This window comes from Parasteatoda tepidariorum, chromosome 1 (genome assembly GCF_982258835.1).
Source record: "Parasteatoda tepidariorum strain Cologne lab strain chromosome 1, Ptep-v5.0, whole genome shotgun sequence".
In the NCBI taxonomy this organism is placed as follows: Eukaryota; Metazoa; Arthropoda; class Arachnida; order Araneae; family Theridiidae; genus Parasteatoda; species Parasteatoda tepidariorum.
The window spans coordinates 58,033,253-58,056,672 of NC_141755.1; the positions used below are offsets into that span (position 1 = coordinate 58,033,253).

At 27.4% G+C, this 23,420-nt stretch overlaps 1 protein-coding gene across 4 annotated transcripts in view; it reads left to right on the plus strand.

The window, feature by feature from the left end:
* The window catches only part of LOC107457549 (cytosolic phospholipase A2), a 40,713-nt gene extending 19,826 nt beyond the window's left edge, over positions 1-20,887 (plus strand). For 3 of the 4 annotated variants that reach the window (XM_016075723.4, XM_016075724.4, XM_016075725.5), the window contains 10 exons: positions 1,424-1,560; positions 2,296-2,518; positions 2,590-2,704; positions 3,618-3,755; positions 6,235-6,414; positions 8,841-8,913; positions 13,746-13,921; positions 17,090-17,271; positions 17,348-17,540; positions 18,186-20,887. In XM_016075723.4, the coding sequence (XP_015931209.4) occupies positions 1,424-1,560; positions 2,296-2,518; positions 2,590-2,704; positions 3,618-3,755; positions 6,235-6,414; positions 8,841-8,913; positions 13,746-13,921; positions 17,090-17,271; positions 17,348-17,540; positions 18,186-18,403 (1,635 nt within the window). In that variant the 3' untranslated portion in view covers positions 18,404-20,887. Of the gene's footprint in view, positions 1-1,423; positions 1,561-2,295; positions 2,519-2,589; positions 2,705-3,617; positions 3,756-6,234; positions 6,415-8,840; positions 8,914-10,860; positions 11,122-13,745; positions 13,922-17,089; positions 17,272-17,347; positions 17,541-18,185 lie in introns of those variants that run through there. The other variant, XM_087165219.1, reaches the window with a different exon arrangement.
* Positions 20,888-23,420: the final 2,533 nt, after the last annotated feature.

The window sequence follows — 23,420 nt, forward strand, 5'->3', positions numbered from 1 at the left end:
ATGCTTTAATTCATTTAACAAACTATCAGAACTTATGCTTACTTTAAATATGTGTTAAAAAGGATTTAAATCCTCTGTCCAACGATTGAATCTGAATGGCCGAATGCTTTAATTCATTTAACAAACTATCAGAATAACTCAAAGAGTTTGGGACAAAAAATGTAACTAGATATTACAATAAACATGCATTAAAGCTAGCTTCATTCATGTTCATTTATCGTATTTATTTGTTTATAGCTCTTGATAAAAGCAGTTTTTTTCTGCCACTTATTTTGTAGTAAAACAAATGACTTCAGATTAACCATGATTCCTGATTTTACCTATCCAATAATTAGACAAGAGAGTATACTATATTATAGTTACATTTAGTTAGCAAATTGAAGATAACTGCAGATTATAATAATGACATAATGATTCGACTTGGTACTGCCTGTTCGGAAATCGGACTTCCACCAGACCGAGTTGTATCCTCTCGCTCTGGCCACTATACACGGGAGATACCCTTGCCAGCAATGGCTGCAGATTTTTACTGATGGATCCGCCACTTTTTCAACTGGTAGAGCTGGAGCCGGTGCTTACTCCAAATATTTCAGCCTTAGCGAACCTCTTGACACTTGGGCAGATAATTTTGATGGAGAAATGTTTGCAATCCTTATGGCTATTACAGCTTTTGGTGAACCATCTGAACAAAACATTGTTATTTTTGTCGATTCTCAGGCTGCTATTCAAACCATTTCTGAATATAATTTATACCCCTCTGAACTTGAATTTAAGTGTAAACAATGCATCGACTCTCTTTGTTCTGGAAGAGAGGTAGTACTCCAGTGGATCCCTGGCCATTGTGGGATTTATGGAAATGAACGGGCTGACATGTTGGCTAGAGAGGCTTCAGCATTGCATCCATCTTCTCACCCAGTTCCTCTTAGAAATGCAAGGCGGCTTCTTGAGAGCAAATTTAGGCACAGAACAATATCTGCTCTTAGGGACTTAACTGATGGAAAATCCTGGGTTTGCCTTCTTGATGACCAGCAGCGCTCTCACCTTTCCCTCCTTCCCAGAGCCGAGGGAGTTGCTTGCCTTAGAATAATTGCTAGACATGACTACTTGCAGGCCCATCTATTTAAAATTAACCTGGTCAATTCACCTCTTTGTGTGATCAGTAACACTTCGCCTATGACTGGGGAGCATCTATTTCATTGCCCTTTCTTCTTGACATTCGTTCCTGTGATGACTTTTGTGCCCTCTCACCTTCTGGAGCTACTTCAGTGTTGTATTGAACTGCAAGACGCCTTATGTCTGAGAAGACGATGGCGGGTGTAATTAAAAAAAATAAAAATAATAATGACATGTTTTTTCGAGAGTAATTTTTTAAAAATTTACTTTAAAATCTGGCATAATTTTTTGTTTTTGTTTTTATAACTAGGTACCAATAGTGAGCATTATTGGTTCTGGTGGAGGATTTCGAGCTATGACAGGACTTGGGGGAGCTATGAAAGCTCTTTGTGATACTAAGATTCTTGATTGTGCTACCTACACTGCAGGATTATCAGGATCTGCTTGGTAAACAAATGATAGTTTAGTCTAATTTATGTATTACCTTGTCTGTTGTTAACATCTGGTTTATATTTCAATTAACTATGTATACATAACATACGTAATTTATTGGAATTTTTGAATGGATTATAGTTTTAATGATTTCAAAAGTTTTGCTGTATTCCAGTAATTTTTATGTATTCCTCAAGTAAAGTGTGGAAGTTTTTAAACTCATAAGATATTCTCATTTTTATTATTAGATGTCTAATTATAAAAAATATCATTGGTTTCTTACCTACTAAATTTTTGTGAGTTATTGATTATGTTTGTGTTGTAGTAAATTTCCTTAAGCAAAATAATACAAAATATTTAATGAAACAGGGCAAATAAACAATAAGATTGTATTTCAGAGGTAACATAATGTTGTGGTAGCTTTAAATCACTATATTACTTATATCTATTATTGTTCTTGTTTTCATAATCGACACCTTTTGTCTTTAATTAATATTACCAATATCTATCGGGATTGCTACAATAATGAATTATAATCTATAGTTAATATCATTATTATTCATAACTTAAGCCTGTGATTTAATTCAAAAGCAATAAATGTAAGGAATTTAAAATTTTTGAGCAAATATTACAACACTTATTACATTTATTACTTGAAATTGGATTGATAGAAGCAATTTTCTGTTAATTATTGTAAGGTTCAGAATAGGATATGTATTTTTTTATTTTCTTATATCTTTTTTTTTACAGGTATTTATCAACGCTTTATTCTCATCCAGAATTTCCTGAAAAATCTCCTGGTGAGCTTCTTGAAGAATTAAAATCAAACGTTCGCCATAGTCCTTTTTGGCTTCTAAGTCCTCGAAGTATGTATAGGTACATTTCGAGCATTAAAGAGAAACACAAAAAAGGCCAACCTGTTAGCTTTACTGATTTTTTTGGATATCTTCTGGGAGATACATTGTTGAAAGGGGTAAATCCTATGTTTCATTTTATTTACCTTTATGTAAAAGCATTGCATATAATTTTTAAAATTTCTTCTAGAGATGCGGTGCTCGACTGTCTGATCAGCAAGAAACAATTGCTGAAGGTAAAGCTCCACTTCCTTTGTACACTTGCTTACACGTAAAATCCAACGTGTCTGCTAAAGTTTTCCAAGGTAAGTACTGCATTATATCTGTAAAATTCTAAATAGAAGAAAAGGAAAGAAAAAATAGTAAATAATCTGTAGAGCAATGTAATATTTTTTCAAGTAAATATTATAGTATGAAACACAGAAAATTTTAATATCGAACATGTGGTACAATTTTTTAAAATTTTGTTCTCTTATGTTTTGTTTCCTTTTTGCAATGTCCATTTTTGTTTTTTTACCGTTAATTTAATAATTTTTGGGAAAAAATATTATAGTTTTCTCACCCTTTTTATCATAATTAATTTATTATAAGTGTTGTTTGCGATCTTATTATTTAAGATGCAGCATTTTTTTCTTCTTTAAACATAAGGTTACAATTTTCTTCTCAAAAGTTTAAATCACTTTTCTTAGATATTTGCAACTAGAAATTTTCATTTATCTAATAGATCAAATTTTTCATAGCATTAGTAGCTTAAAAAATAAACATTATTGAGTTCCCTCTTTTTTAAACTGATTTTTAATTAGCTCCCATCTTTTGAGTGTAAAATATTTTATGTTTATTCAATTAAAATTTTTATTTTCTGGCTTTTGCATTTGTGAAAGTATTTTCCATGTTTTCTTAGAAGTGAATGCATATAGAGTAACATTGTCTCAAACCCTATTCATTTTTATTATCATTCTGAACTTTTGTCACCTCTTTTTTTTAAACTTTAAAATTGCTGTTTCGTTGCAACAAAACCAGATTTTCTTATAGTTCAATGAGAAAGTAGTGCATAAGCTGTTCAACATACATGAAGTTATAATGCTTGAAAGATTAATAAAAAAGTGTTGACAAAATTATTTATGTCAAATTTTTACAATGCATTTCATATTGTTCGTGTAAAACTAAAAAATTTTACAATGTTTCCATAATTTTTTTTATTTATATAATTAATTTCAGATTGGATAGAATTTTCTCCTTATGAAATTGGAATTGCAAAATATGCAACATTTTTGAAAGCTGATGATTTTGGATGTAAATTCTTCAAGGGCCGAATCATGAAGCGTTTTACTGAATACCCTTTGCATTACCTCCAAGGTATCATACGAATTGACTATTGAAAATTAATCGTCAATTTAATGCACCATTTTATTTGAAATTTATATTTAAAATATTTTTTGTACTATAAGGAATGATGTTTTATGGTGTTTATATAGTTAGTTATCTTTTTAATGCTTGTTATTAAATTATACACAGCATTTTTAATTTATTAAGCAATATGGAAATGAATAGATATTTTAAATTGGATTTAATAATCGTAGTAATTGACAATAATTTGAAAAACTCACTGCTTAAAATTTACAGAAATTTTTTTTTTCACTTTTGACATAAAATTCTTTTTCATTGAAAATGCTTATTATTTATCAATAGTTTTAGACATTTTAGAAATAATTGATTTTAAGGATTATTATCAGAATCTATTTTCTTTGTTAAAATTCTTAAATAATAAACACATTATCACAGCATTCAGTAGTTCCTTTTTATAGAAATAAATATTTGCTAATTTTTCAAAAAAATTTATTTGTATACATGGAATGTATTTTTTAATTTTAATTTAAAAAATTTCAATGAATAAAGATTGGAAGATTATACTAAAGTCTTCATGCATGTCAAATTAATAAGTTCCTTTTTAATATTTGCAGTTAAAAAAACTCACTCATTTTATTGTACTTTTGAAGAATTTATTATGCTATGTGAATTTATCAGAATATTACCAGTGTTATGTAGATGTCAAATTCTTTTAATTGCATCTGACAATTATCAGTCAGCCTACCACTTTACTTAGTCATAGTCATTTTTACACCTGTCAATTATGGAATTCCTTTGGAATGTTGAAATCTATTATGCTCCACTTGAAGCATTCATGGCTACTAAATCACGGATAAAGTATGATAATTGAAGAGCTTAGTGGAAGAATGTTCTAAGTGACAATTTTATTTAAAAGCAGTTAAGATTTCTTAGAGAAATATCTTATTTCAGTCTTAAATAACTACACAAAATTAATATAAATTTGCTGTCTTTAAATTCTGTAGATCTCAATAAAAGACAGTTCAAAATAAGCTTTCAGCGTTTTCATAGGGTAAGAAAGTTCCTCTAAGTGCATTTTTATTTTGTCAATGTTATAATAATTTTTGTTCTCACATGGAAAGGCAATACAATTAGATTTTTTTATTGAAAAAACAGGAATGTTTATAAAATATGTTTTTTTGTGTCTGTTGTGTTATATAAATGGTCAACATTCATTAATTACGATTTATTAAGTCTACCTTGTGCCATGTAACATGCAACATAGTAAGTACATGAATATTATAGCAATAATACATTATTATTATCAAAAATTATATACCGTCTGTTTGGTTTTTATTTTGTCATCTGCATGTATCAGAATCACTGTTTTCATCATCTTGAATCTTAACAAGTTCAATATTATGTGAAAAAAAATGTTACTAAAAATGCATTCCTCATAAAAGAGTTAGTGCTAAATCACTACGCTCTAAAATTGTGTAGATTATTTCTTTTAAAATTATCAAAATCACAGACATTCAAGAAGTAACAAAAAGAGCCACTCAGGAACTTAAAGCTAATTTAATCAATTCATTAATGTTTCACTATGATTATTCCACTAAATTCTTTAATTACTTTGTTTACTAAATCTATACCTCTGGGGGTACTGGATTGGAGATCGATCGTTCTCTGATTCAGGTCAAAATTACGATCTGTGGATGAATGAATGGGTCCGCCCTATAAACGGGTGCGACTTATGGTGTGGCAGAAGTCGAATTCTTGGCCATAGATGGCGCCACTGGAAAACAAGAACAATCACACCCCTCTGCCTAAACAGGCATACGCCAACAACAACTTTGTTTACTACGGGGGGAGTGCATGAATACTTTAAGATGGTTGTTCGAGGTAGATACATAGTTCTTCAAGGATAAATAACTTTAGCTGAGAGGGATAGCATCTCATTCTATCAACATGTGGGTTTTAGGTTCTCTCTTGTGCCTTGCACATTGTTCCACCTCGTTAATAATATTGCGAAAGAAAATTTGGTTTGAAATTAATATCCGATTCTCACTCAAGTTATTTAAATGATTCTTCCACTAAATTCTTCAATTACTTTGTTTATTGCATTGAGAAGGCAAAATAAATACTTTTCTATAATTGCTTAATATAGCCACATAGATAGCCATATAGTTGTTCAAGGATAAGTGACTCTATCTGAAAGGAGTAGTATCTCATACTATCTACCTGAAGATTTTAGGTTCTCCCTTATGCATAGCGTATAATTTTTCCTCATTAGTTTTGTCATGAGGGAAAATTTGGTGTAATATTAATAACCAATTCTCATCCATGAGGGAAAAATAATGATGACTGTAAAACTTTTGTGAATTAGAAATTTTGTGTTTTCTGTTTCTTTTTTACAATTTAGTTATTTTATATCGCTGTAGATTAAAAAATTTTTATTTATAAGATAAATTTTGAAAAAAAAGGTTAATAGTCTATATTTTGACTGCAGGCGTATGGGGTAGTGCCTTTTCAATCCTTTTCCGACGGCTGATTCAGGAGCGTACTAAACTGTCAATAGACCTTAATGCTCACTCTCATGAAAATATAGATGAAGAAACTGAAGAAGAAACATTCTTTGATGCAGAAGAAGAATTTCAAATTGAAGAAGACACTCTTCGTGATGCTCTTGGTAAGTATTATTAGTAATTAATTTTCAAAGCTAAAAACATTTACTCAGAACTGCGAAGGAAAAAAAACAGTTAAGAAAAATAAATAATGCAACGTTATTTTAAAATATTTGTAATTAGTAGGTTTACCATTTGGGTTTAAATGTTTGAAGTTAAATTTGTGAGCAAAATTATGGTTATCATCGTATAAAAATCATCGTATAATTTTATCATCGTATAAAAATAAAAATCTTCTCTGAAGGTAATGGTGAAAAAGTTGCAAATTTGTACTGTTTCTTCTTTTTCGGCAATAAATTTGAAAATTATAAAAATCAATTTATTTTTTTTCTAAACTCACCTAACCTTTTAAGGCTGTCACAGCTGTGTCCATTTTCCAAAAGCCAGTGTAATTATTAGCATTTGCTGTTGATATAGTTATTGTATGTATAATTTGGAATGATTTGATTGAAGCCCTTGAAATTGCAGCTAAAAATCTTAAATTAATTGTCAATATAGACAAAATTAAATTTATGGCAGTAGCAAGAGAAACACCAGATTTGTCACCACTGAAAATTAAAAGAGTGTATTTTTGTAAAATTTGATCAGTTTTAAGTATTTGGGAACAATTTTAAATAAAATAATGTCATTAAGACAGAAATTAACAAAATAATAAATATGACTAATAAATACTATTTTGGATAAAGAGCAGAATTCAAATCAAAATATTTCAGCTGAGAATCAAAAACACAATATATAAAATCTTAAATTAATTGTCAATATAGACAAAATTAAATTTATGTCAGTAGGAAGAGAAACACCAGATTCATCACCACTGAAAATTAAGACTAAAAGGGCAATAGAATTACATGAAAGTGAGTTCTGGTCATATTTTCTATCATGTTAAAGTAAACAGCGCCAGATTTGCTGGGCACACTTGAATGAACCTATTTTATTCTACATCCAAAGTATTTCATCAAAGTCAGGCCCAAATTAAGATGGGTTAACTATATTAAGGAGAAGAGCTTAAAGTTAAAAACCAATAAGCCCTGGCGAGAAAGAGAGCAAAAGGGAAGATCCTAGAGTAGGCCTTGACCCACAAAGGGCTGTTGAGTAAATAAAGAAGAAGAGTGCTGGACAATTAATAAATCAGAGAAAATAGATGACACATTTCTTTTACATATTTATTATTTTTTTAATTAAATTTGATTCCAGAAAAAGATGCTTAATGTTTTTTTTTCTGATTACTATTTTTTTTGTTTGCAATGTTCATGTAATGGAATGGTAATGAATTTCATTTGTAGAAACTTCTAATAGTCACAAATGAGGACACATAAATTACAATTCTGTAAATACTTCCTTTAAAATGAGAAGATTTTATTATAATATTATCATCTGCAAGTTAAATCTTTCTTTCTTGGTCTTTCTTCTTATTTGGTTTAGTATAAGTATCTTTTGTTTAAATGTTTGTTAGTAGCGTGTAGATATAAACTTCTATTGTAGATTTTTCAAAATAGCATTATTAAAACACTTAAACACATTTTTGAATATAACTGACTTCTCAATTGGTAGATTACACTGTTGGAGATTTGTATACTAAACAAATAAAGTATGTAATCTTGCTCATAAATAAATAAAAAATGTAATAGAAACCTTATAAAACATTTACTATATCCTAATATACAATATTTACAGAACTTTAAATAATAAGGGGTATTGAAAACGAAATTACTGCTGGACAATTCTATATAGGAATTTTAATATTTTTGATTTTATAAACTGAATTATATTAGTTTATTATTTCTGTTACATAAAATAAAATCCTGCTTTGTTAGAAATCAGAGTAAATGTATAGTATTTAGATTATTGATTATGAGACTAAAGAGCTTCTTAGACTATATGGGAGCTGCTTATTGATTCATGGATCTATTAACAGTATCTAGTTGCTAAATTGTTTAAACTAACAAAAACTATTTTTTGATTCTCCTTGAAACATTAAATAACGCTAACCTCTTGAAATTTTTATTTTATTTTTTCATTTCCTCATAAACAGCTCAGAGTAGAACAACCTACCCACAATGATGATTTTCTTCATGTTTTGAACAGTGCACCAAATTTTGTTATGATAGGAGTAAAACTGTGGATTTATATGGAACACTTAAAGATACTTTTTTATATATTACATTATGAGATTTCAAAGTTTCTGGTGATGAAATGTTGTTAAAAAACAATTTGTTATTCTGTATCTAATTTCTAATTTTATTTTCTGTTTGCTAAATTTTAGTACATCTTTTTTAATATCTTTTATTTAAAATTATGTATTATTTCTCTGGTGATAGATGTTAAATTTAAAACTGTATTGAAAGACATTTATTTGCAGTAAATACAAAATTAGTAAAAAATATCTGAGGTGGTATTAAATCATTTTAAGTCATAACTGGAAACCTTTTAGGAAACTTGGATCTAAGCAGTGACGATTCTAATGAAATAAATTCTGAAAGTGAAGAAGAATCACCTGAAGAAAGGTAAGTAATGTAAAAGACTGAGATTTATGATTTCCATGCTAAGAATAATAATAAAGTTTGATATTTTTTAAAAAGTTTTTTATGCATATTAACTTTTTTTAAAATTCTATTTTAATGTTCCACATCATCAGAATTTAACAATTCCTTAATTTTGGAACTGTCTATGTATTTGAAATTAATAGCTTTTTAAGTAATAGTTGCAATATAGATAACTAATGATTTTAATTATTTCTCTCTTAACTGATTTAACTTATTTTATGACTTTGCAAATTAAAGATATTTGAAATTAATGTATTTGATAATACATACTATCTTTGTATATTGGGCTCTCTGTTCACTTTTTTTATAACATTTTGAGCAAGTTCTAAAGCTTTTAAAATCGTCTGTAGATGCATAAAATGTTTTTAGCTGAAGGATTAATTATTTGAAGTTGTATAAATTTTTTTTTAAAGTCAAACCATTTGGGTTAGTTTTTAGAATCATCCATTAAGTGTTAAATAGAGATGCAAAACTATTGTACTAGGTAATACTGATATACTTATATTTTGAGATAGCTCAGTTTTTTAAAAATTTTAATAGATCGTAAAGCTTTTTCAATCATTTGCAGCTGCATAAAATGCATTTAAGGGAATAATTAAAGAATTTTAAAAAGCCTTAAATTTAAATTCATAGTAACATATTAGTGCTGATGTTCTTTTTTTTTCCTGACAGTTTTAAAATAAAAAAAATATGCATAAATATTGCGTAAAATATTTTAAAGTATCCTCTTCTTTCGAATTTCATCAGTATTAGTCCGTATCCAGCATTTTATTTATTTATTTATGAATTTATTTTTATTTATCAAGCATTTTAGTAAATACAATTATAAGAATATATATCACTTATTTATTTTTTTGTAATCTTGAATAATTTTAGATTTATTTTTTATTTGCTTTACAATTTGCATTGTCTTTAAATTTTATGTATCACACCATTTTTTTTTTTTTACAAAACAAAAAATTTTCTGGAGAATATATTTGTAATTTTTCATGTGATTTTAAGATTTTCAATGTACTACATATTATTCAAGAATTTTAACTTAGGCTTAATTTGTTTAAAGTAATCTGCAATTAGAAACTTTTTTTTTTAAAAAAAAAGTCTTCTTAATATCATTATTACTATGTGTGCTTTTCTATTATGTTCCATTTTAGCTAAGTATAGCTATTTTAAAAAAAATCTTGTTAAAAGTGCATTTTAATTAGATATAAGTAAGTGACCTATAATAATTGCTTTAGTTTACAGTTACATTTTTATAAAAAATGTCATCTAAAATATTTAGTGTAAAAGTAATTACTGCCCCTTTTTTAAAAATTATTTTAATTCATTGTTATCAAATTGAAAATAAATTTTATGATGCAAATAAAATTTACATGTACCTATTGAGCTAAAATTCTAATAAGTAATTTCTTTATTATTTTAATATAATATATTTAAACACAATTTATTTTAATATAAGTAATTACAAAATATTTATAAACATAAATTGATCATTTAACATAGAATGAATAAATAAAGCATTATAGAAAAGCAAAATGTTCTTCCTTATAACTTCAAATTTAGTTGAAGCAGCTTTTATATTATTCGATGATATGATTTTTGAGTGATAATTATGCTGAGAGCTTTTTTATGCACATGAAAGCATCATTGTCATTGCAATATGATATAAGCATATAAAAGTTTTACAAATTTTGAATAAAATTTAATATGCTCTCATTAAGTTTATTGTAATCGGTATCATAATCTAAACACTTCCATTTCCCTTAATTATTTTTTTTGATATATTTAATTTAATTGTTATATTTCATATTTATTTTCTGATTTCATTATGGAAAAGTCTGCTTTCTTACTAACAAAAATATTTTTAAAGAACCATGTAAATTGATGTAGATTTATACTTATTTAATTTAGTACTAAGTACAAGTTGTGGTCAAGTATGAAACAATATTTTTCGCCAAATAAATCATCAAAGAGCTTATCTCCATGTTTAAGCCCAACGAGAATGACTTCTTTACAAAGGAGGTATTATAATTGATAAAAGTAATTACCAGTCAAAAGGCACTAGCCAAGCAGGCTGTTGAACACTGCTTTGCTTTTTAGCCCTGCACATATTTGCTTAATATATATTTTCTATTTCAGGAATGATTGCTTTTACAATAAAAAGTTTTTTTAAAAAATATTTCTCTTCATTTAGTTAAAATTTGCTACTGCACGGCTTGTTAATGCAATGTACTACTATATTATGTATTACATTTTGCTTACTAGTACTATCATATGATACCACAAATATATTTTCTATTTGACATTTTTTATTACAATATTGAGAGTTATTTTTAGTAGTTTATTTAACTTATCTAAATAGGTAAAGAATGTTCTATTTTAAAATTATAAATTCAAATTTAGTGCTTAATTATTTTAGTGAGCTAAGTTTTTTTAAAATTATGTTTGGCTTTTTTTAAATTCTGTTTTTTTTTTAGTAACTATCACATGCATGAAATTAATGAAGGCAATGAAAGAAAAAACTACAAAAGTTATCGTGAAAAAATAACTATGCTTAATGAAAAATTACTGTTTGTTTTTCTAATCAAACTATCTTTTATGTCTTTTTAATAATAAAATGCCTCTTCTAATCATAGTTATACATTTTATTAAAAATATTTTCATTCACTATTTTAATATTCTCTTTATTACTGCATTTAAAAACAAAAGGAATGATTAAATCATCAAGCTGAATTGTGCCTGAAAATGCTTTGCCATTAAATATAATAAAGTGGAATGTTTTTTAATAAAATATAATAATGCTTTGTTCATGAAGCTGTTATATTTTATTTAAAACTATCTCCATACTTTCTTAAGTTGCAATTTGTTTTTGGCCAATGAAAATTTGGCTATTACTAAACTATTGACTTTACTCTTATATATTTAACAGTGACATGCAAAAAGATCATTTCACCGACATGTGTGGGACACTTTTTAGTGGATTTTCTTTATTAAATGTGTTTTGATGTTTTAATTTTTAAAACTAAAAATTTTCTGCAATTTTTATGAAATTTCAACTATTCTTTGATTTTTAAGACTGTCTTTTTTAATGTATAAAAATTAATTTCTTATAACAATCAAATCAAGCCTCACATATGGGATAGAGCTGAAATTGGATAAATATTTTTCTTAAAATTAATTGATGAATTCTGTGAATTGAAAATAATAATTGAATTATCCTATTTATTTTCATGAAATAAAAATTAAAAATGTATTTGCAGGAGTTATAGTAATGCTATGTAAGTTATTGTAATATTCCAGCTGCTTTTTAATTTTGGAATTAGTCCGCCAGGATGCTACAGAGATGCCAACTCGCTCCAGACAGTGGATAAATATTCAAGTGGTAGTCTTTTAATGTATCAATTCAGGCGTATTAGAGCAGATTTGTTGGCCACTCTTTCAGGAACGCCATATTAGGTTGTCCAACGATGCTCCCACAGTGAGGACAGATGGTACAGACATTAAAAGAACATCCATGCCTTGTCCAGGAATTTGAGCCCAGAACCTTTCTGATGCGAGGCCAGTTCTCTGACCCTAACACAGTCTGCTTGGAGAGACAGTTCATAATAAAAAGACTTTAAACTTAATTTTAACTTATTGTAGACTTTCATTATTAAAGATTTACAATGTGCTAATACATTTTAACCATATAGTATTTTTTTATGACAATTTATTAAATAGCGATAGCAAAATTCAATTTCTATTCTATATGTCAATGGAATGTGAACAAAAAAGTAAAAAAATATTTTTCTCCAAGAATTACAGTTATGTTTATTCTTTAAACCTGTCTGTTTCATATGTTATACAATCGTAAGGATTTCGACATTTATAAATTAACTGATATACCATTTGTGTCATTGATATTTGAATCATATCTGGACTTTTTATGCTTATTATTTGTCTTAAGTAATTGAAATCAAATATAGCAATTACTATATTTCCCAACAATTATTCAAATTTTTAGCATGACTTTTTTTCATCATTGGAAATTAGTTTGGTACTATTACACTGGCATTGAATTTTCCATTAATTTCCTATCATATAATAATTATATCATCAGCATTTAATACTGTCTATATTCACAGGGCCAGGATAGCCTGCCCAGTAGGTCACTGGGCCCATGTCCGAGAGTTCGGGGTCCCGGCCGAAGACAACCTGTGTAGTAAATGGTGACTGACACACGTTAAATCTGTCGAGTCTTAAAGTCCTCCATGTTCCCATAACAAATCGATACCTCTGGGGGTACTGGATTGGAGATTGAAGCGCTCTCTGATTTAGGTCAAAATTACGATCTGTGGATGAATGAATGGGTCTGCCCTATAAACGAGCTTGACGCATGGGTGTGGCAGAAGTCAAATTCTTGGCCATAGATGGCGCCACTGGAAAACAAGAGCAATGGCACCCCTCTGTCTAACAAGCATACGCCACAACAACAACAATATTCACTTGCTATTTCAGTTTTGTTTTAAATTTATTTCTAAACTACAAAATTATTGTAGAATTTTTAACATTAGCATATGCTAATTCTGAAAAATAATTTTCCAATGGAATAAAAGTTTATTTTGTATAATCAATTTAAGTCATATGACGTGTTTTATGTTTAGTAAGTGTTACAAATTTTATACAATTTAAGTGAAAAGATAATTATGGTTGCTAAAAAAAAGTAAAACTCATTTAATATTTTGTAATATCTTTCTCGTGTAGTATGTTTTTATAACGCTTTGTTTCTAAATGTTTAATATATAAATTTTTTATAGCTGTTCTGAAAAACATCGTATACCTAGCGTCTGGAAAGAATTTGTTAACAACATTTGTTCTACTTCTCTCTTGGATACTCGAAAAGGTAGAGCTGGTCGCATTTTAAATCCATTGAGAGGACTTTCTTTAGTGCCTTGTTTCTCTTTGTCTCCTCCTACCAGCATATGTAACGATGGTGAGTTTTAGTGTTTTTATAATTATTTTTATATTTGCTCAGCAATTAGATGTCTGACGTCAATGATTATTGGCATTTGTCCATTCAGAAGACAATAAGGTTCAACACACAGGTACGACGTCGCTTACATATATACAATTAAATCTGTTTTAAACCACATGGTTAGGCATGATCACTTTTTTCTTCTCGAGTTGCAAGTACCCTTTTGACTTGTTATTATTATTATTTATTTATTTTACACTTTTGGAAATCTGAACTAAGTTTTAGAGTTGTTTGTTTAAAATTCTTTTGGTCTAAGAATTTATCAACTTCAATAAATTGTTTACTAAAGCACAAAATAGTTTTTTTGATGTTTTTAATCATATAAAGTAAGTTTTAATTAAAGAAAACATAAATATGCTTTGAAAAAAATATTAACTTTTAAATTTAGATTTAACCTTCTAATGTGTTTTTATTATGACTAAGCACTTGCACTATTTAAAATATTGCTTATAAGCGTGTACAGTGCACCAAAAAAAAAAAAAAAATAGACCACCATAAATAACTTTTGGATCTAATGATCAGATCTTCAAGTTCTAGGATTCAATCTCAATGATTCAGGAATGCCCTCAAATATGCTAATATATAAGTAAGAACGATATTTTAAGTTACAAAATCAGAGACAAAAACGTACAACACACTTTTGTGACCGCTATCTTTGAAATATGGTCCCAATAGTTCGATGAGAAGAGCGCGCCAAAGTTTGGACCCCTTAATATTAATTTTGCTAATTTTGCTATATGCTTTGAAAAAAATATTAACTTTTAAATTTAGATTTAACCTTCTAATGTGTTTTTATTATGACTAAGCACTTGCACTATTTAAAATATTGCTTATAAGCGTGTACAGTGCACCAAAAAAAAAAAAAAAATAGACCACCATAAATAACTTTTGGATCTAATGATCAGATCTTCAAGTTCTAGGATTCAATCTCAATGATTCAGGAATGCCCTCAAATATGCTAATATATAAGTAAGAACGATATTTTAAGTTACAAAATCAGAGACAAAAACGTACAACACACTTTTGTGACCGCTATCTTTGAAATATGGTCCCAATAGTTCGATGAGAAGAGCGCGCCAAAGTTTGGACCCCTTAATATTAATTTTGCTTTTTGCATATTTCGTCATCTCGAGAACTTCGAATTGAAATTTTTTTTGCTCAATTATAAAATTCACTTTACCAAAGATAACTCCATTTGAAAAATTACTTTTTGTAAATATTTATTATTTTTCATTATTTTATTTAATAATGGTCGAAAAAATTTTGAATTGTAAGATATACAGTTTTCCATCATTTTAAAGAAAATAATTTTGCTTTGCAAAATACAAAATTTGAGCAAAATCGGTTGAATAGTTCCTTAGAAATTGGATTTCAAAAAACCCACATATTTGAAATTAGATTTTGCAGGACCGATTTTGCTCGAATTTCGTATTTGCATGTAAAATTATGCTCTTTAAAATCACGCAAAAATTTGTATACCTTTACAATTCAATATTTTTTGATGCTTATTAAATGAATAAATAAAGAATAATAAATATTTATAAAAATTATTTTTTGCATGGAATTATCTTTGGATAAGCCAATTTTTATAATTGTGTGCAAAAATTTTAAATTTCCTTAAAAAGTTCCCGAGTTATAGCGAATTACGCAAACAGTAAAATTAATATTAAGGGGCCCAAACTTTGGACTGCTCTCCTGACCAAACTATTGGGACCATTATTTTGGGGGTCAAAAATCCGAATCTGTCGAATAAAAAGGTATGTTTATTCTGATCAAAGTACGCATTTGTGTCTGATTTCTAACTTAAACTATCGCCTGCACTTATTCATTAGCGTATTTATAGTCACCACCTCGATCTATTAAGATTGAGTTCAAAAACCTAAAGATCCGATCATTAGATCAAAAGTTATTAATGGTGGTCTTTTTTTTTGTGCACTGAACAATGTGCTGCCACAATAGCACTGTTAGTGACGACATATTTTTTTCAATAAACTATGCTTTCCATTCCACAGTGTTGTTTTATTTATTTATCTGCGAGATTACCCCATACAGTTTCCTTAATTAAAATATTTTATTTGCATCTATGTTGCTCAATAAAATATTTATACATTTTTTTACTTTAATTCAAGAACATTTTAGTTAATTTATTTTAAAATGCAGTTTTGTGTTACGTGATGTGATAAAAAGCGACCACTTCTTCCTCATCTTAATTTTTTTTTCTTCAATAAAACTATTTTTTGATGAAAAGGAAATCTTTTCATTTTGAAAAGTAGCAGTTTTGAAAGAATTTTAATACTTAAAATAATGTATTTTTATGTAAATATATTACTAAGTTGACTGATAAAAGAAAATTGTGCCTGAAACACTGATCATAATTGTTGTCAACATGTATAAATACTTGGGCCTGAAGCTTTTCATTCAAATGGGTTGTACATTCTTACATATAAATTATATATATTTTTCTTTTTATAAAAATATTTTAGCACACTTTACAAATAAAAATAACTTTTAACTAAAATTTGGATATAATTATTGTAAAATAGTAAGTTTTTTTTTCATATTTAAGATTAGTTTCATTCTAATGTGGTAAGTATATAAAATGTTCCAATTTAGTACTTTTTCTAACTTGCGCCTTTCCATCGCAATAATTCGTATTGAATAATATTAAAATAATTTAAAATAAAGTTAGTTATTATAAATACCCAAATGTCTCTTCATTGTGTTCGTGTTTCATAGAATAATTTTAAAAAATTTTTTTAATCTTGCAAGGGGGCGCACCCAAGTCTATGAACGCCACTGTTTATTAGTCTAGACAAAAACCATGAAACTATAAATTGACAAAAATTATAAAGCATGGTGATTCAGATAAAAAAAAAAAGAACATCTTTTACTGGTCCTTAAGATTTACTAATTGTTTTAAAGTGGCAAGAGGGTTGTACTGAGCATGCCCAGCTAAACTTTGTCTTCTACCTTAGGATGCTCTATGTCTTTTGGTGAACACAAGTTTTACTATTTTTAACACAAACCATAAACATAATTAATTATTAGAAGTATTACTGAACAATTAGTCGTTTAGTTTGCTAAAATGAATTTTTCTTTAAAAAAAATGTTTTTTTTTTCTTTCAGATGCATTATTTAAAGGTCTTACTGAGCCAGCTTCTACAGATTCAAAAACATTATATTTAGTGGATGGTGGTCTCACTTTTAACTTGCCATTTCCATTGTTAATTCGGTCTCAACGTTCTGTTGACATTCATATAACATTTGATTTCAGCAGCAGAGAAGCTGATCACACTGCCCCATTTAAGGTTTTAATTTTTCTTTATTTAATCCCGATATTTGAGCAGTTTTTATAAAGATTTCTGAATTGTAAATTTTTTTTAGGAATTATTATTGAGTGAAAAGTGGGCTCGCATCAACAATCTCTTATTTCCTCCAATACATGACCTTGTTTTAGAGTATATGAAGCAACCGCCGAAGGAATGTTATGTTTTCAAACATCCAACAAATGAGTTTTGCCCCATTATAATTCATTTTCCACTTATTAACATGGATTTTAGAAAGTTTAAAGAGCCAGGTACAAATATTTTGGTTATTTTAACATTAATTACGATTTTAAGTATCTTTTTCGTTATTATCTTCTTTAATTAAAAAGTTTGTGTGATATGTGTGTTGTTTCCAGGACTGAGAGTCTATATATATATTTATGAATATTATATATTTATGAATATTATATAATTATTAATTATATTGGTAGCATAGGTATTTTATTTTGCACTATTTTTAGAAAGAGTTAACATTTAAAAAGCGTTTAAAATTCAAAAGTGAATTAATTGAATAATCCCTTTTAAAAATTTAAAAAAAAAATACTTATCAATGTGTATTATTTTTTATACCCTTTGGAAATTATTCTTTAAAAACAATTGGAAAGTTGACATTATCTTTACAATTACTTAATTTCATCTTACAGCTTGTTCCTTTCGTTTCTATTTTAAATTTTACAATGTATTGTTTTTTAAAAAAATTATCCATTACTTCGTTATTTATTATATGTTTCTTCTTTAGATCAGTTTTGATCAATGGAATATTTACAATTGATTTTTAAGATTGAATAATTAAAAAATATTTTTTTTAGTAGTTTGATGAGAAATTTGAATTTTTTTCAGTATTAAATATTTTAGAATATTTCTTCTTTTTTTTATCAGAATTTTATATTAAACAGGTGTGCCTAGAGAAACTGAAGAAGAACTTGAGTTTGCAAATTTCAACATTTTCAGTGATCCAAAGAAGACATACTCTATTTTTAATTTTAAGTATCCTCCTAAGAAGTTTGATCGTCTGGCTAAACTAATGGAATTCAATGTCAAAAACAACATTAATATAGTAATGGAAAACTTATCTGATGTTATTTCAAGAAAAAAAGAAAAACGGTTAAAATGAATTAAAGGCTTAAAATGAAATGGCTGAATGTTAGAGAATTTTTTTTTTCTAAATGAGAATTAATAATGCTTGAAGGAAGCTAAAAATTTAATCTGAAGTAGCCATATTGGTCCTCTCAATCATTTTTTAAACATTTAAACAGTTTTGTTTAGGTCAAAGTCAAAACATTTAAATCTGCTTTGAAATTCAACAATGACAGAATTTCTTTGAATATAAGTTGTCATACATTTTAAATAATGTAAAAATAAAGTATTAATTTCAATAATTTATATCACGTTTTATGAATCAAATATACGGTATTATATAAATTAAAATTTTTGAAAATACTATTTTTCATCTGCAAATTCCTAAGTTAAACTAAGAATATTTTGCCATTCTTTTTTTTTATTTCAAAAACAATTTATTGCTGTAAATTATGATGCAGTACATAAACTCTACTTGAAATTAAAGAAAGTAAAGTTTTAATAATGAGTCTATTGTGCAGGGCTGCAACGTGTGACTAAAAATGTAAGAAGTGGTAGAAACTAAATTAATTTAATTATTTTCAATCATAACTACCACCATGACTAATATTGCAAATTATTCATATTTATTGTGAAAATATTCTGTGTGTTAATTTTTTATATCTTTTAATAGATTTTTACTTTTTAGTCACCACTTTATACAGTTTTAGTTGCCCGTGGCATCCATGTATTGGGTAAATTATGGAAATTAAAAATATGTACATTAGTTTTTGAGTTTTATTGATATTTACAAAAACTATTATTGCATTTTCAAGAAGAGGTCAACAAATTAAAACATGTTTCAATTTTATTGATTAATTACCTTAATTTATCACTAATGATTGTTAATTCTGGAAAAAAGACACCCAAATTTATTAATTATATTTCTTAAACAGTGTAAGAAAATTCAAAATTCTACTTTATTTCATCTCTGCACTAAACAAATTTAAAATATTGTATTTAAAAAGTGGTTTTATGTTATTATTTATTTTGCATTCTGTAAATACTAGCATATTTCAGTTTTCATTTCATATGCAGTCAATTTTCAATAACTCAGGCATGATAGGACCAAAGAAAAACCCTGATTTATCGAAAGTTGGACAATTTGTTTAGATTTTAAAACAATAACAAATGGCTTTTTAACAGTAGGGTCGTAGATTTATTGTGTTTAAAAATATTTCCTCTTAATCTAATTAAAATTAGGGGGAATTCCAACTTCAACACTATATATTTCTTCTTCATGATTGGATTTCTGTTTGCATCATTATTAACTTCCAAATTTAGAATTTTAAATTTACTTTTGGACATTTTTATCAGTTAACACTTCTTCCCCACAAACTTTAAGAAAAAATTATTAACGCAGATCTCATCCGGAACTTGATGGATTTTAAATGTATGATTAAATTTGAATATTATGCATTTATATTAAATCCATTACAGTATTGATGTGGAAAATTCAAACATGTATAAAAGTAAGTATCACGGTTTTATCCTTTTCCTGACCAGTTGTATAGAGTTAGAGAGGAAACAATCAATTACCCATCTGTTATGGCTTATTTATTATTATTTTTTTTGTTGCCTTTTTCAGCAATAAAAATTCTAGTTATCTTTTTAAAAATATCAAGTTAAGGGTGCGAAAATTGAGAATTTTTAGCAAGAAATTAAGTATTAAGGCCTTAGCACACCTCAAAAAAAATTTCAGGAATTAATAGTAATCTTTAAGTTATCATACTTTGAGTTATAACAAATTGATCATATATGTTAACATTTTAAAGTTTAAATTGTGTAAATGAACAAAAAATAATTAATTAGTAAGAAAATAAATTAATGAGTGAGAAATGCTCTTAAAATGTTAAAATTGAAATATCTAGCTCTCATGTATATTATATCTGCATAATGCATTAATAAATATTCTCTTTACTAACCATAGTTGGTTAATTTTTGCAATCAGGAATCTTTAAAATTTTATTATCGCTACACATTCTATAAAATTTGCACAATTTGAGAGATTATTTAATGTGATAAATGTTGTATATAATTGAAGTTTTCTTTCAATTGGAAAATTCTCTTTGTCTCCATTACTTCGTAATCTATAGAACTTACTAATTACTATGAATATTTAAACATTTGAAATTAATAAGAAAGAACTTTAAAGTGATAACCTGCTTGACAGTTTTTTTTATATGTTAATTTTTTAATACTGTTAATTTTCTTCAATATCTATGAAATTTATATGACTTTTGAGTACCTTAATTTTTACAAGTTTGTGTAAGTTTTTATGTACAAGTGTTTTTAGTATTAATGTTTGTAAATAAAATTTGCAAATCCTGTTTCAGAAAATATAAAAATTTATGACATTTTTATGTGTAATTAACGAATTTTTATGCAATGTATTTTGCAATATTTATAAAGTATATATATATATACATTTCTTCTATTTCAAGTCTGTGATACATTTTTGGAAATAAACATGTTTATCTCATTTCAATAGTTTGTGAATTATTTCATACCTCAAATAAAGCTCACATAAAAAGCAAAATATTGAAAACAAAAATTTTTAGTAATGACATGAAGATATGCATTAATTTTCACTAAAAAATTTCTGGAGGAGCAATTCAGAAGTATTACAGATTCATGGGTGTCATTTGCAGATGGAACATGTCTCCAATAATTAGAAGTGTCTATAAGTCCCCCTCAATATTTCAGACAAGTAAAGAAAACTTTCATGAATCATCATAGCATTAAAAACAAGAAAGAGACAAAAAAATTTTAAATCTTTTTTACAAGTATTTAGCAGATTTGAAATTCTTTTTCTTCTCCATTGTGGGACATTTCAAGAACTATTGATACTGTGTACTTAAATTTAATCCTTCTCAAAAATGGCGCTCCAGCGACACCGCTGTGCAGATTTATTCTTTAACTGTATTTAGTCTGAAAGAAAGGGTGAGTTTATGAGTTGAAATGAGACAAGGAATAGTGCTACGGACATATATTTCTTTATTTTGTTCTATCCTTATTAGCATCTAGCAGACAGTGGTACAGTTACAATTTGTAAGGTAGTTCTCACAATTGATTACAACTTCATAACCAAGATAGATTATAAAACGAATATAATAGAAAACCTCAAAAATACAGCAATGGGAATGAAATGAATAACTTGTGAAGTAATGCCAAAACATGATTATGTATATTTATCTAAAGAAAAAAGGAAGTGTCAAATTTAAACAATTATACTTATTTAAATATAGTGAAACCTCTATTGGGCGGACACTCTTGAAATTGAAAAAATTGTCCGCTTATGAGAAGGGTACACTAAAAACGAAGTTTTGTAAATTGTTTTTAGAATAATTGCAATGATATAAAATATTTAAATAATCTACAGTAACTATTCGCAATGATATTTATTAAAAAAAAATACTTTTCAATACAAAAGAATATATGAAAAAGTTCCATATACTATATACATAATTCAAGATGTAGCTACATAGAAATGAATATGTTTTTCTTATTTACACAGACATATGTTACTGAATAGGAGCTTTTAGTCCTATGTCATTTGTGCAATCAGTTTAATAATTAGGTTTACACCCCTTTAGACCTACCCATCACTTGATAGGAAACACTATAATACCTCCCAGGATGCACAGAAAAAATAAAGCATCAATGCATACCTGTAAGGCATAACTCAGAGTTGTTATATTCACAGTCAGTAAAATGTCTGACTAAATGTTTCATATATATAAACACCTCAATGACTAGATTTTCTTTTTTTACCCAGCTGTGTTATATGCAGTCAGTCTCGAAATTGATTAGAAGTAGAAAGGAATTTTCAGTAAGGAAGAAGAATTGAGAGCATTAAAGGTGCCATCTCAGCTTTGGGGTCTCGTAACCAATACAGTTCAAATAAAGAGATCAAAAGATGCCACTGTCTGAAATATGTCACATGAGCAGTCTCCCATTTGTTATCAAAGAGAGTGATCGATTCTTTAGTAGTAAAATAGCTTAATATTTTTAGTGGTGGATAAGGCAAACAATTTTAAAAAAATTTATTTATTTTAGAATTTAAAGCAGAATATATTTTTTTTTAAATTTAGAAAAATCGCTGTCTGGTTTGAAGAGATCAAAAAGAATTAAAAAAATGCTTCAGCGCATAAATACTGCCTGTGTCCAGGTATAGGAGAGTTGTTTTGCAGAGAAGGTACATCATGGTTTATTTATAGAAGATCAAGGGGAAATTAAAAATATGCCTGTAATGAGAGGCGTCCGCTTTTTAGAAGTGTCCGCAACGTGAGGTTTCACTGTACTACATTTGACTTCATTTTGCCATAACAATAAAAACAATGATGATAAGCTTCTTCAACAATGGAAAAAACAGCCCTAGAGGAAATAGATTTCTTCCAACTTAAATGGAAGAAGCTTTTTTAAAATGAAATATTAAAAAAAAAGTTTATAATGTATATATATTTATTTATATTAATATATATTTATTTGTATTAATATATATTTTAAATAATATTAATTTTTAAGTTCTTTAACTTAGTATTTTTAAATAAGTAAGCTAAAAGGCAATGATTTGAAAGAAAGATCATTGAATTTCTTAACATATAAAAACAACTAAATGTTCTTTCAGTTTTAAGAAAGTGCGTAAAGTAGGAACTAATTTAATAGTTACATAAACAGTGTTTTCACTATAGCGCGAGAACGCGAGAATCTCGCATATTTTTTTCTTTTCTCGCATTAAAAAATGATTACCGCGAGAAATTCGCGCATTCTATAAATTAATTTCAAAATTCGCGAATTTCTCGCATTTTGGAAAAAGCTTCGAATTACGTCATTTAGAATAAAATCCGTTTCACATTTCTTCCTGGATCTTCATTATTTTCAACACTTGCCCCGTTATCTAGCTTCCCTATTTACTAGCATTGTTCAGAACCTTTTCGAACAACAGAGCACAACCCCTCCGAACCACGGAACCACTTTCAGAACACATTTTTCTGCAACCACGTGTTTACTGT